Source organism: Elephantulus edwardii, unplaced genomic scaffold (genome assembly GCF_000299155.1).
Source record: "Elephantulus edwardii isolate Elephantulus edwardi_28Jun2011 unplaced genomic scaffold, EleEdw1.0 scaffold00442, whole genome shotgun sequence".
In the NCBI taxonomy this organism is placed as follows: domain Eukaryota; kingdom Metazoa; phylum Chordata; class Mammalia; order Macroscelidea; family Macroscelididae; genus Elephantulus; species Elephantulus edwardii.
Genome location: NW_006400192.1, coordinates 212387 through 227450, shown reverse-complemented (window position 1 = coordinate 227450; position 15064 = coordinate 212387). Strand labels below are relative to the sequence as shown.

At 36.5% G+C, this 15064-nt stretch overlaps 1 protein-coding gene across 1 annotated transcript in view; it reads right to left on the bottom strand.

Moving 5' to 3' along the window:
- TMPRSS11D (transmembrane protease, serine 11D) overlaps positions 1–15064 on the bottom strand; it is a 78168-nt gene that overhangs the window by 37675 nt on the left and 25429 nt on the right. The window contains exon 4 of the mRNA XM_006902724.1: positions 7744–7811. Within this exon, the coding sequence (XP_006902786.1) occupies positions 7744–7811 (68 nt within the window). The remainder of the gene's footprint in view (positions 1–7743; positions 7812–15064) is intronic.

Below are 15064 nucleotides of genomic sequence, written 5' to 3'. Positions count from 1 at the left end.
GTGTCAGAGGCAATGAGATTGGCACAGGATAGAGCAGAGTTTAGGGCTGTTGTACATACGGTCGCTATGAGTCGCAAACGACTCGACGGCACATAACAACAACAACAACAACAGCAACATTGAATAGGAATGGTGATAGTAGGCAGACTTCTCTGGTCCCTGCTCACAAAACTAATGTTTTTTTTCTCTCTCTATTGAGAATTATGTTGTCTCTTAGTTTTGCATATATTTTTTTTACTGTGAAAGGTGAGTTGACATTTTCTCCAAATGCTGAACATTGTTGTCATTGTTAGGTGCTGTGGCATTGTGTACAACTCATAGTAACCCTGTGAACAAACTATCTAAATCCTATCCTATCTTGTGCCATCCTCATACTTCCTGACACACTAGAGGCCATAACAACAGTTACTGTGTCAATCCACCAGGCTAAGGATCTTCCTCTACTTTGTTAATCCTCCACCTTTCCCAGCATCATGTCCCTCTCCAAAAAATAAATTCTTCTAGCAAAATGCCAGAGTATGTGAGGTGAAGCCTCATCATTTTGCTCCTAAGAGCACTGTAGCTGCACCCTCTCCAAAGCATATCTGTTCGTTCATGGGATGTTCAGCGCTCTTCTCCAACACCACAGCTCAAAGGTGTCAATTCTTTTTCCATCATCTTTATTCATTGTCCAGCTCTTAGAGGCATAGCAAGTAGTCAGAAAGATCATGGGCTGAATCAGACACATTTTAGTCCTCAAACTGACATCATTATTCCTCAATAATGTGGAGAGTTCCCTAACTTCAGATTTTCACAGTGTGATGTGTCTTCTTATGTCCTGGCTGCTGGTATCAGGAGTGTTAATTGTGGATCCAAGCAAGATAAAGCTGTCGATGGTTTCACCACTAGAAATATATCTAAAGGAAATAAAAACTTAGAAACAAATGGGCATTCGTACACCTATGTTCAAAGCAGCATTATTCACAATAGCAAGAAAATGCAAACAGTCCAAATGCCCATCAACAAATGAATGGATTGAGAAATTATGATAGAGTCACACAATGAAATACTATGCAGCCCTCTGCAATGATGATATCAGAAAATACTATATACCTTGTAAGAAACTAGAGACCATTATGCTGAGTGAAAGAATTAAATTATAAGGACAAATTATGCAAAAGGCCACTATTGTGAAAACAAGAGGATAACTGAGAAAGATGTGAATAAATGTTCAAGGATATTCGATGAACCCTTTATCAAAGCATGGATTACAAAGAAAAAATATGCTTATAGTTTTATGAAATATACCTCATAGTTTCAGTTATGGATAGAAATTTCTCCTGATAAAGTTCTCCTGAGAATAGCAATTTCTCCTGAGAATTCATACTATTGAAAATTATCAAAAGATGATATAAAGTTTCAGATCTCAACAAGTCTGAGACAAAACCAATAACGGAAAATATTCACCTAAACACATCATAATAAAACTCTGAACACCAAAGGGAAGATTTTATAATAAGGAAAGTACTGGTATAAAATAAGACTTCTTAATTACAATAATGGAAGGCAGTGCATAATTCTGTTTTCAAAATACTCAGAGAAAGGAGCTTGGTAATTTATATCCAAACTAAACTATAATACGATAATGAAACTAAAACAGGGACGTGTTTCAGAGTGAAAATTTCAAAAGAACAGTTTGTCACTCATGTATACTTGTGAAGGATTTGTGAAGAAAGTGAGGCATGCTGGGGACAGTAGTCTCTGACTAAGACATGCTCTATTTACCATAGGAATGGTGGCCTTCCCTGAACAAAAGCACTACATTCTTTTCCGAATTACTCATAAGTTCTTGAAATTGTTGTTTAGAGACACCTGGCTGAAACCAAATTATGAGTCTTCGTAGAACTATCCACTATGAGCAAGAGTTATCCTAGAAGTTCACTATAATACTAAAATTCCTGACTTTAGCCATGATTTTGGAGATGAAATTAAATATAAAATATATGAAGAAACATTGGAACTACAAGTGCATTCACTCCTCCCAAAAGATGCTATGGCAACATTACTTAACCAACTCTTAACAAATAATCATCACCCTTCCTCAAATCTCCATGAAACATAAGACCCACTTTGTGCTACTGATATAGTGATTTCAGAAGCCCTGTTGTCTTTTTTTTTTCTACTTGCTTCAAATAAAAATGAAATCTGCTCATACCTTTGTGCATTCTTTTTTTATATTCTCTGCAAGTTGGCAAGATTGCATATGAAAACCTTAAAAATTATCCAATAATTTTCCAAGAAAATAACATTCTGAACAGCTCTCCCACCACCACCTTAACTAGAAAAATTATAGGGACTCATAAAGGAGAAAAATAAGAAGGGACTGAGGCAGCTCCCAACTGCAGCCATCCAGAGGAGCTTCTTGATTTCATAAACACTGTTTCAGCTTAATTTTTCCTCATTTTCAGCATTTCCTTTTGGATAATCTTGGCCCCAGAATAGATTCAGGGTACATTCTTACTCAGAAGAAGATAAGGACCTTTGAGTCTTTTTCGGGACCCCCAATAACAATAGAAGTACTTTGTTAAGAGATAAATAGAAGTCAGATTGAGTTAGGTATTTGTTGTTATGTTGTTAGGTACTGTTGAGTACACCTTACAGTGACCCTATGGACACAGATCTAAACCTTGTCCTATCCTGTGCCATCCTTACACTTCCTGACACAATAGAGTCCGTTGCGGCAGTCACTGTGACAATCCACCTGGTTGAGGGTGTTTGTCTCCTTCACTGACTTTCTACCTTTCAGAGCATTATGTCCCTCCCCAGGGACCTCCTACCAACATGCCTAAAGAAGTTAAAATTCCTTTGTTATTAGAAAGAAAAGTAGAGGGTAAGTAAAAACTCTTGGGTGAATTTTAAATTTTTGGTAAATTTCCTAAGAGGAAAATAATGTATAACTTTCAAACTAGTGGGAGAAAACAAAGAAATTTCACTCATCTAAAAAAAGAAAAGGTAGTAGGAAAAATAATCATAGAAAAAAAACCAGGGTAAAGACTTTGAAAGCAGATTGAAGATTTAAATATAACAGTTATTAAACTAAATGTAAATTGACTAAAATGGTCAGTTAAAGGGTAAAATGATTAGAATTTACTAAAATGTCTTACCCGCCTGTCTACTTGCTTTAAGAGATATGATTAAAATATACAGTTTGGGCATGTAACTAGGAGGGACGAATTCCTGGAAAATGTCATCATGCTTGGAAGGTGGAAGGACAATACAGGATAGAAAGGCCCCAGAAGAGATGGATTGACACAGTAACAGATAATGGGGGAAGCCATGTCAGAGACAGTGAGACTGGCTCAAGACAGAGCAGAGTTCAGAGCTATAATACATCAGGTCGCGATGAGTCACAGGCAACCCAATGACCAAAGATGCATATATTTTGGACATGAAATGACAGATTAAGATATAGTGAATAAGTGACTATAAGAAAACCAGTATATTTTTCAACATATGTTGTACAACAAAAGGTACAATAAACAAAATGTCAACATATGTTACAGATAGCCAGAGTATATTCACAGTTCATAAACTGGACAAATACTAAGTATTCTAGTAAATTCTTAAAAATCAACAAGAAAAATCCCAACAAGTGATAAGGAAAAAGGAAAAGATAATAGATATTGCCAGGAAGATAATTTCTTAAAGAAATACTCAGTGCTAAGTGTTTGTAACCTAGTCATTTATGTGATCTTCATAACAGCTCTATTAGTGAGGCGCTGCTAGTATTATTTATTTCACAATGGAAGAAACTGAGGTATAAAGAAATTAAGTCACTTGTCACTGGTCACAAAGATAATGATAATTGACACTGAGCTCTGGTGGCCTTGTGGCAAGAAGCTGTGCTGCAATGCTGAAGGCACATGGTGTCGCACAGCTTTGGAGGTCCTCTGCGTTACCTGTTAGGGTGGGCTTTTTTTTAGCCTTGCTGAAACTGAGGAGGACCTGAAGTGCTTGTTGCTGAGGGTCAGGGACTGCAGCATTCAGTATGGATTGAGGCTCAATGTCAAGAAGACAGATTCTCACCACTGGACCAATTGGCAGCATCAGGATGGATGGTGAAGAGACTGAGATATTTCACAGCTTTAGTCAGCTTGGCTCCACAAGCAACACTCTTGGAACCAGCAGCCAGGAAATTAAAAGACGTATTGCTATGGGAAAGTCTGCTGTTAGGGACCTCTCTAAAGTACTCAAGAGCAACAGTGTGTCTCTGGAGACTAGGGTATGTCTGGTACAGGCCATTGCCTTTGCAATCACTTGTCATGCATCAGAGAGCTGGACAATGACCAGGGAGGATAGAAGGAGAATTGATGCTTTTGATCTTTGGTGTTGGAGAAGAGTGCTGAGGGTGCCATGGACTGCTAAGAAAACAAACAGATTCATCTTGGAGAGGGTTAAACCAGGCTGCTCCTTGGAGGCAAGAATTCTGAGGCTTCGTCTGACACACTTTGGTCATGTTGTAAGGAGAGACTGGTCCTTGGAGAAGGACACCATGCTTGGGAGGGTGGAGGGCAGATGCAGGAGGGGAAGGCCGTCTGGGAGATGGATTGATTCGGTGACTGGGATAATCAGGATGAGTGTGTCGGAGACAATGAGATTGGCACAGGACAGAGCAGAGTTTAGAGCTGTTGTACATAGGGTCACTATGAGTCGCAAGCGACTCGATGGGACATAACAACAACAACAACAGATGAACCCTGGTATTGCAGTGGTAGTTTGAATAGATCCATTGCTTTGTGAAAGATGTAATTATATTTTTCTAGAATGATTTACTGCCCTAGGGGCAGTTTTACTCTCAGTTTTAGGGTTGATATAAGTTAAGAATGGTTATGCCTGGTTCAACATAAGAAGAATAATCAACATAAGTCACCATATCAATAAAGTTAATAACAAGAACCATATGACATAGCAATTGAGGCAGAAAGGGCATTTGACAAAAATCCAACACCCCTTCCTAATAAAGACACTCAGCAAAATTGAAATAGAAGGGAATTTCCTCAACATACTAAAACATATGTATGCAAAACCAAGAGCCAACATCATTCTCAAAGAAGAACGACTAAAAGCATTTACTTTGAGAAATGGTACCAGACAAGGATGCCCACTGTCACCACATCTATTCAATATTGGATTGAAAATGCTTACTAGGGTCATACTACAAGAGAAGGAAATAAAAGGCATCCAGATTGGAAAAGAGATAGTTAAACTGTCACTATATGCAGATGATATGATAGTGTATAAAGAAAACCCTAAAGACTCAACAAAAAAAAACTATTAGAGCTAGCAGGCCAATTTAGTAGAGTTGCAGGATATAAGATCAATATACAAATATCAGAGGAATTCCTCTACAGCAACAAAGAGAACTCAGAGAAGGAAACCAAGAAAGCAATACCATTTATAATAGCCAACTACAAATTGAGACAGTTGGGAGTAAAACAACTAGAGATATAAAAGACCTATACAAAGAAAACCACAAAGCATTTCTGCAAGACACAATAAAAGACCTAAATAAGTGGAAAATGTGCCCTGCTCATAGATAGGAAGATTCAATATTGTGAAAATGACAATCCTACCAAAAGCAATCTACATGTTCAATGCAATCCCAATACATATACCAAAGTCATTTTTTCAAGGATATTTAAAAGGAAATTGTCAAGTTTATCTGGAGAGGCAAGAGCCTTGACTAAGCAAACCACTTCTGAATAACAAAAATGAAATTGGAGGCTTAGCTCACCCTGGGCTCAAAACCTACTACACAGCTGTAATAACCAAAACAGCATGGTACTGGTACAAGACTATGGCACATAGACCAATGGAACAAAATTCAGAACCCAGATATGGACTCAGCTATGCTTGGGAGGGTGGAGGGACAGCACAGGAGAGGAAGGCCCTCTATGAGGTGGATTGATTCAGTGACTGGGATAATTGGGATGGGAGTGTCAGAGACAGTGCGATTGGCACAGGACAGAGCGGAGTTTAGGGCTGTTGTACATAGGGTCGCTATGAGTCGCAGGCGACTCAACGGCACATAACAACAACAACAACAATCTATGGTCAACTGATATTCGAAAAGGAAATCAAAGCTATCAAATGGGGAAATGACAACCTCTTCACCAAACAGTGCTGGCAAAACCGGATTTCCACCTGCAGAAAGCTCAGACAGGATCCACATCTCACACCACACACAAAGATCAACTCAAGGTGGATGAGAGATCTGGGAGTAAAGCCCCAAACTATAACGCTCAAAAAAGACAAATTGAGATCCAACTTAGAAGGCCTAGTCTATGGTATAAAGAGACTGCCAAATACAGTCAGAACTGTACAATCTGAAGAGGATAAAACTGATGAATGGAACCTTCTAAAAGATTAAATCCATGGGTGCATCAAAAACTTTTCCCAAAAGGGTGAAAAGAAAACATATCGACTGGGAAAAAAATTTGGTAATACCAGCTCAGACAGGAGTCTTACAACGAAAGTTTATAGAATACTTCTGGGCCTCCACAAGAAAAAAAGACTGATAACCCAATTACAAAATGGGCAAAAGTCATGGAAAGAATTTCCATAGAGGAAGATATTCAAATGGCAAACAGACACATGAAGAAATACTCAAAATCACTCAATAAGAGAAATGCAAATCAAAACAACAATGAGGTACCATCTCACTCGAGTAACAGTGGCCAAGTTTAACAGGACAACGAGTAATAACTATTGGAGAGGATGTGGAAAGATAGTAACTCATATATTTTTGGTGGGATTTTAAAATGGTACAACCACTCTGGAAGGCAGTTTGGCGTTTCCTCAACAATCTGAACACAGAAATTCCATATGATCCTGTTATTCCACTGCTTGGAATATACTCTGAGAAAATGAGAACTGAGACACAGATGGAGACTTGTACAGCAATGTTCATAGCTGTGTTATTCACCATCGCAAGAACATGGAAACAGTCCAGATGTCCATCCACAATCAAAAGGATTGAGAAATTATGGTACATTCATATAATGTAATAATGTGCAGCACATAGGAGCATAATTTTATAAATTACTATGTAATTTTGGAGAGAAAGGAGAACATAATGCTGAGTGAACTCAGTTCCATAAAGACAAATATAAAACCATTATTGTAGAATTAATATGAGGCTCCAAAGGAGGTGGAGAGAGAGGAAGCGGAGGTGTGAGGATAGACAGGGGGAGGGGTTAATCTTGGTGTCACAAAATTTGATGAGTGGAGGGTGGTGAAGAAAATTGGAAATATCTAGTGTGAAAAATAGTGTATTTGAACTTTGTAAATAAACCAGTATAAAAAAATAAAAATAGGAAATGAATGGTTATACCGTAAATATATTACATGCAACATTTTTTAAACTGTTTAGGATAATATTTTTAAATAATAATAATTATTATTATTTATTTATTTATTATTATTACTATTATTATTATTTTGTGTGTACCGTCCAATCAGATCTGACTGTACAGGAGGAGACTGTCCCTCCTCCTTCAGCAGAGCATCTGGTGGATTCAAACCATGCACCTCTGGGATTGCAGTGCAGCTTCTTGCCACTAGGCCACCAGAGCTCGCCTAGGATAATATTTTTATAATATTAAATAAATTGTGTGAACTCCTTATACACTTTCATTGGAAGAAAATTCAAATAAATCAAATTTCGTCTGTGCCTATCTTTTTTATTAATATAGTTCCACTCACCTGAGTTTGACGACATAAGCTCTGATGAACTGATTTCTTAAATCTGATTCTCTGAATGTTTTGCTAATCTGTAGAAAAAAAAGAATACACAACTACTTCAGTGTAATAAAGACAAATACTTCAGAATACCATTACTATAAAAATAGAAGGATAACTAATAAGATATGTATAAATGTCCAAGGTAACAAGAGGTGGCCAAAATTGCCTTTCATCTTGATGGCAACGAGTTTCAGAAATGTAAGCTATGAGTTGACTGTGTTTCAATAGCAATGTGAGTTGAGATTGTTTACTTTTATAACTAGATAGAATTTTAAAATCTATTTGTAAGTTGCGTCTACTGAACTATATTGAGAGTAAATGAAGGTGTCCTGAAATCTAGTCAACTGTACTTTGTTATTGCCATTGTTATTTTTCCTCAGGGTTTTTCCATTCACATCCCATGTACCTATCTAACACAAAATTGAAAGGATCTCAGTGCCAACACATTTGTTAAACAGTAATAAAGCTAAGACAGAACTGGTGGTTTAGTGGTAGAAAATTGCACTGCTAACTCAAAGGCATGTGGTTTGAATTTATCAGATGCTTTGCAGGATAAAGATAGGCACTTTCCCTGGCAATTTACTGCCTCTTATGCTCAGTCTTGGGTCACTTCCAATTGGACAGTACTTAACAACAATAGCAATAAAGAGAACGTCCTTCCTTTTTCTTTCCTTTCCCTTCTCTTCCCTTTCCTTGTAACTTTTCTTTTTCTCTATAGAGTGACAGTTAAACATTTTCTTCCCTCCTTCCATTAAATTGTTTGTCCTTCCTGGAATGAAGAATTCTGTTTTGGAGATAATTTCCCTACCGTATGCTTTAGGCAGACACTTCATGCACTTTTACTTCTGTCACTAACAGGAAGTTGTAATAGTTCAATAAGTCACTGGTATGAATTCTGATGTATGTCTCATTTTCTTTCCAAAATCCTAGTCAATTAGAATATACTCATAGTTAGAATACATGTGTTTTCAGACAGACATCGTCATTGTTTCTAAATGGCTGTCTTCTTTCATTCACTAATTCAGCAGCTTTTGAGGTTTTTTTATGTGTGGCACACCCATTCTGGCAAAGAACACTTAGTCCCTGTCATTCATCAAGAAGTTTACATCTAAGCAGTAGAGACAATAATCACTCACATGTAAGTAAAATTATAGCTGCTATCAATGTAAAAATTACAGAGAGATTTGACTCCATCAATGAGGTCCTAAGAGCTTTTTATATGGAATGTTTATTGAGTTGTGATCTTTAAAAATTAAGGTTAGTTAATATAAAAGAAGGAAAGAATCTTATGGATAGAGGGACTAGCACAAAGAAAGCCCTGAAGAGCATGTTGAATGAATGAAAGAAGGCCAGAGAAACCATCACATGGAGATCAAGAAGGGCAGGGTAATAGGAAAGGCTAGATCATGCAGGGCTTAGCGTATGAAAAACATAGGCTTAATGACAAAGAATAGAAAACTGCTGAAGTATTTTTAGCAATTTGAAAAGGATTTCTTGCTATTTAAGAATAAGGAAAAAGATTGCAAATGAAAAGATTGTGATGTTATTTTTAGTATTTCAAGTAGAAGTGATTGCTTGGGTGCGTTTGTTGAAGTATAGTGAAATAAATGGATTTGAGAGAAATATGGAGAATAAAGTTTACATGTCTTGGACCTTTATTAGATATTTGAAATAGTTGGAAACAATGTATCAAGGATGAATTCCAGGATTCTAATTTGAATAGCTGACATAAAAGATGTCATTAATGGAGTTAAGTGTTACTTGAAGAAAGCTAGCATTATGAGAGAGATCATTAATTTAATTTTAGGACATAATTTATATGGAGTCCAGGTGGCTTAGTGGGCAGGGAGTTGTGCTGCCACTCTAATGACAGGCAGTTTGAATCCACCAGCTGCTCTGAAGGAAAAAGATGGACAATCTCCCTCCATGTGATTTACAGCCTCTGAAAATTTGCTAGAGGGTCAGCCATCAGTTGGCTCCAACCTTGCAGCAATGAGTAAGTGAATGTATTTAAAATGCCTTTTAAACAGCCAGGCTGGCACATCAAGTTGGCAGTAGATGAACAGGTTTAACGGATAGAAGAGTCTTTGGTGAGTCATTGGTGATGTGTGGTTGTTCAAGTAATGAGTGTGGATGAGATAATTTTAGAGAGACTCTAGTGTGAGAAGAAAGGAGGGTGTAGGCCAAAGTTATGCAGAATTTCAACCTTTAATGGCTAGAATTTCAACCTTTAATGGCTAGGCTTAGAAGAATGGGCATATAAAGAGCACGATGAAGGAGTGGCCACAGTGGGAAAGTCAGAACATGAGATAAATGGGTGCCATGGACATCCCATGTGATAATTACAAGGTTATAAACATTTTGAGTTAGCTTGTATTGTAAAATGTATCTAGTAAGATGATTTGATTTTGCTGATGAATAATACAGAAGACCAGAGAAAAGAACTGAAGTCCTCAATAGAATAGAAGATTATACGACTAAGACTCATGTCTACATAGATTTATGTGGCTCATTAAGTATCGTGCCTTTTTTTCTGTGTGACAAAGTGATCAACTATAATCATGGACTTGGAGCCAGGAAATCATTGTTTGATTCTGGTTCTAATTCTTTCTGATTGATTGCGGTTTGACATTTTTCTTAACCACATAGCCTTTACTTATTGATTTAAAAAATGATCCATTAATTTGTATGGGGGGTTGTCAGAGATAGTGAGATTGGCTCAGGAGAGAGCAGGGTTCAGAGCTATTGTGCATAGGGTATTTATTAGTCATAGTGCACTTAACGACTTCTAACAACAAGAACAGTGTGAGATAAGGCTGTTCTAGTGGTAAAGAGTTGTGCTGCTAACCCAGAGGCAAAAAGTTTGGATCCACCATCTGCTCTGTGGAAGAAAGATGGACAGTTTCCTCCTGTGTAATTTACAGCCTCTAGAAACTCATCGGAGGGTAGCTGTGAATTGGTTCTGACTAAGATAAAGGCATGTGAAAGTGCTTTAAAATGTATGATATGAGATTAGAGTGTTATTTCTTAGGTTATTCAAATACTTTCAGAGAAAAAGAAATAAATTATATATGTGTGTGTGTATATATATATAAACCAAGGAAATATTTAATTAGAAGAACTTAATGAACTTTATCAGATGTTTAAATATAAAGCCACAGTACTCCAAATAAATGCTGGTGCAGGCAAAGATTTAATCAGAGAGAGATTAGAGAATAGAAAGACATAAAGGAATCAAATATATGACAAAGGTAGTATAACAAATAAGTCAGTTATCCTATTTGACATACTATATTAGACAACCACATAATTATTTTTTGGAGATAAAGCTGGCTCTCTAGTAAGTAAGTAAATTATATATAAAATAAATTCTGGATGAGTCAAAGATAAGCTTATAAAAAGTACAACAAGAAAAAATTAATCATTTTAAAAGATTATTTAGCATGTACAAAACTATTCTAAACCTGACACAAAATGTAAGATATCATAAAGAAAGGATTGGTATTTTTGACTCCATAACAAAATAAAATCTACTTGGCATCACAATTATTTTACAAGAAGAATTAATGTTGAAGCCACATTAATGCCAGTAAAATGACAGCTTTTCTATCAATCTAATTTTTTTAAAAACTTATTTTAAAAAATGGCAAATGTTCTAGCAGGAATATAAACAAAGCTATGACCAGGTAACTCATAAATGAATTCTAAAAATGACATATAAGCATGTGAAGAGTCATTAGATATCACTATTGATGTTATTAAGTTCCTTTGACTATGTTATGTGACTTTGCAAAACATTTTTGAGAGTAATAATACAGCAATAGTAAGATAGAATACATATTATTTTGTTTGGAATAGTTTTCTAAATATCTGCCAAGTATGTTGCAAAGTTCTAGTACTACTTTAAAAAATAAACTTATTTGGTTCATGTCTTTTTACTTTGTTGAATATTGTTATGTTTTATTCCTTTCTTAGGATTCTGTTTTTTTCCCTTGCAATTTTGCATAAGCTTTATTAAAGATGACTTGGCTTAATATATTTGACTCTCCAAACAGGAAATGACTGACCTCATTAGGACTGAGAACATCTCTGGTATTTTGTTTTAATGACAAAAATATTCATTCCTTAGAATAAAGCTGAGATTTCTTTCAGTGTATTACAACTTTTTTGTTTTGGTTTCCTTTATTAAGTAGGATATGCACTTGAAAATTTACAAGATATTTTTACATGGGTGGGGACTACACTATGAGGATTACATTATGAATAACTTAACTATGTGCTTGGACAGGCGTCTAGCAGCTCCTTCAGGAAAGTTATTATTATGTGTCATCGAGCCTGGTTTGACTTCCAGTGGCCCTATGAACAACGGATCTGGCCTAGTCCTATCTTGGAACATATTCATGATGTGTCACATGCTTGAGCTCATTGTTACAGTCTCTGTGTCAGTTGTTACAGTCAGCTTGTTGAGGGTCTTCCTCTCTTTCCATGACTCTCCACCACCTTCCCCAGCTGTGTTGTTGTTAGGTGCCATTGAGTCAATTTCAACTCATAGTGACCCTAGGAACAACAGATCTGAACTCTATCTTATTTTAAGCCATCCTCACTATCTCTGATAAAACCAAAGCTGTTGCCACACTCACTACATGATTTTTACAAGGACTGTCCCATACTAATGACATACTCAAATTATGTGAGATAAAGTTTCACATATTATCCTTGCCTCCAAAGAGCATCCTGGCTGTAATTTCTCTGTGACATAGGTTTGTTCTTTTGGTAGTTCACAAGATATTCTATATTCTTTTTTAACACCACAGCTCAAAGGCATCAGTTCATCTTCTGCCATCCACAGTCAAATTTTCAGATTTATTGGAAAGAATTGAAAAGGCTATGGCTTGAATCAAGTGCACTTTTAGTATTTACACTGACATCACTGCTTCTTAGCACCTTGGGAGAGGTCTTTGGCAGCAAATTTCCCTATTGTAGAATTTTGTTCAAGAAATTAAGCTTTAGAAGAAGAATACGGCATTAGAATCCGAGGAAAACTCACAAACCATCTATATTATGCAGATGACACAACCTTGCTTGCTGAACGTGAGAAAGACCTGAGGCTTTTGATGTAAAAGATCAACAATTTCACCCTTTTATATTAATTACACCTCAACATCAAGAAAACAAAAATCCTCACCATTGGATCAAAAAGTAACATCATGATAGATAGATGATTGACGTTAACCATTTCATCTTAATGGGATCCAAAATCTACCAACGGTAGTAGCAGTCAAGAAATCAAGATAGTCTGCATTAGAAAAATCTATCAAGAACTTCCTCCAGCGTGATTTCTTTTTAAAAGGACTGGCCCCTTCTGACCATATGCCTAACATATGTGAGACTAAATTTCACCTTTCTTCCTTCTAAGGTGCTGCCTGATGCACTTCTTTCAAGAGAGTCTTGTTTGTTCTTTTTGGAGTCTATGGGATATATATTATTCATCTCTAACACCACAATTTAAAAAATTTGATTCTTCTTTTGACATCTTTATTTGTTGTACAAAATTTATACACTTAAGGAGCAATTGAAAATACCATGGCTTGGATGAGGTACATCATAGTTTCAAAACTGACAATATTGTTCTCTTTGGAGAGGTCTTGGAGAGCAGTTTCTCCCAAGGCAACAGATCTTTTCATTATTGACTGCAGCTATCACAAGCCTTCCTCACTATGTGTGGACCTTTGCTCCAGGCATCAGGACCTTTAGCAGAGTCATGGCTTGCTCCTGTCATTGTTTGCTTTGCCCTCATTCCCAAGAAATGTGATCCAATAGAAAGTGGAAATTATGGAACAATATCATTATATCATGTGCAAGCAAAATATTTCTGAAGATAATCCAAAAATTGCTAGTAGAATACATTGGCAGAGAACTGCCAGAAATGCCAGTGGGGTTTAGAAGAGACAGTGACACCAAGGACATTATTCCTGATCTCAGATGGATGCTAGCTGAATCAGAGATTACCAGGAGACCATCTATTTGTGTTTTATTGACTATGCAAAGCATTTGACTATGTGGATCATAACAAATTATGGTTAACATTGAGAATCCATGAACATTTAATTGTGTTTGTGAAAAATCTATACCTAGATCAGTAAACTGCTGTCTGAACAGAGGAAGGAAGCACTGCTTGGTTTAAAATCAGGAAGGATGTTTGTCAAAGTTGTATCCTTTCTCCATACCTATCTATATCTGTATGGTGAACAAGTAATTCATAAAACTAGACTCTATTAAGAGGAATGTGGCATCAGGCTCATCAATAGACAGCACCATAGTAGCAATAGGAGACTTCAACACACCACTATCACCAAAAGATAGCTCAACTCAAAAGAAACTCAACAAAGATGCAAACGATCTAAACTATACAGGCAGCCAACTAGACCTTGTGGATGTATAGAGAATTGCACCAAACTAAAACTCAATTCACTTTCTTCTCAGGTGCACATGGTACATTCTCCAGAACTGATCACATATTAGGACACAAAGTAAGCCTCAAATTAAAAAAACATCGAAGTAATACAAAGTAGCTTCTCAGACCGCAATGTCAAGAAAATAGAAATTAATCACAGAGTGGTAAAGTTTACAAAACCACTCATGTAGAAACTAAATAATTCTCTGCTAGAAAACAACTGGGTTATAAAAGAAATAAAGAATGAAATAAAAGATTCCTTGAAACAATGAAAATGAAAATGAAAATACAATATACTCAAACCTCTGGGATGCAACTAAAGCAGTCCTCAGGGGACAGTTCATAGCAAAAGACACACACATAAAAAAGGAAGAAAGAAGAAAAATCCATGATCTAACTCCACACCTTCTTCAGATAGAAGACAAACATCAATCTAAGTCTACTGCCTCTAGAAGAAAGGAAATTATAAGGACAAGAGCTGAAATCAATAAGATATAAAACAAACAAACAAAAAAAAACCCAATTCAAACCATCAATAAGATCAGGACCTATCTTTTTGAAGGCTCCATAAAATTTACCAACCACTGGCAATCTTAACAAAAGAAAAAAAAGAGAGAGAGAAGACACAGATAATTCAATTAAGAAATGACAGAGGTGACATCACAACAGAACTGTTGTTATGTGCCATCGAGTCGTTTGCAACTCATAGCGACCCTATGCACAACAGCTCTAAACCCTGCTCTGTCCTGTGCCAACCTCACTGCCTCTGACACACCCATCCCGATTACCCCAGTTACCGAATCAATCCATCTCATAGAGGGTCTTCCC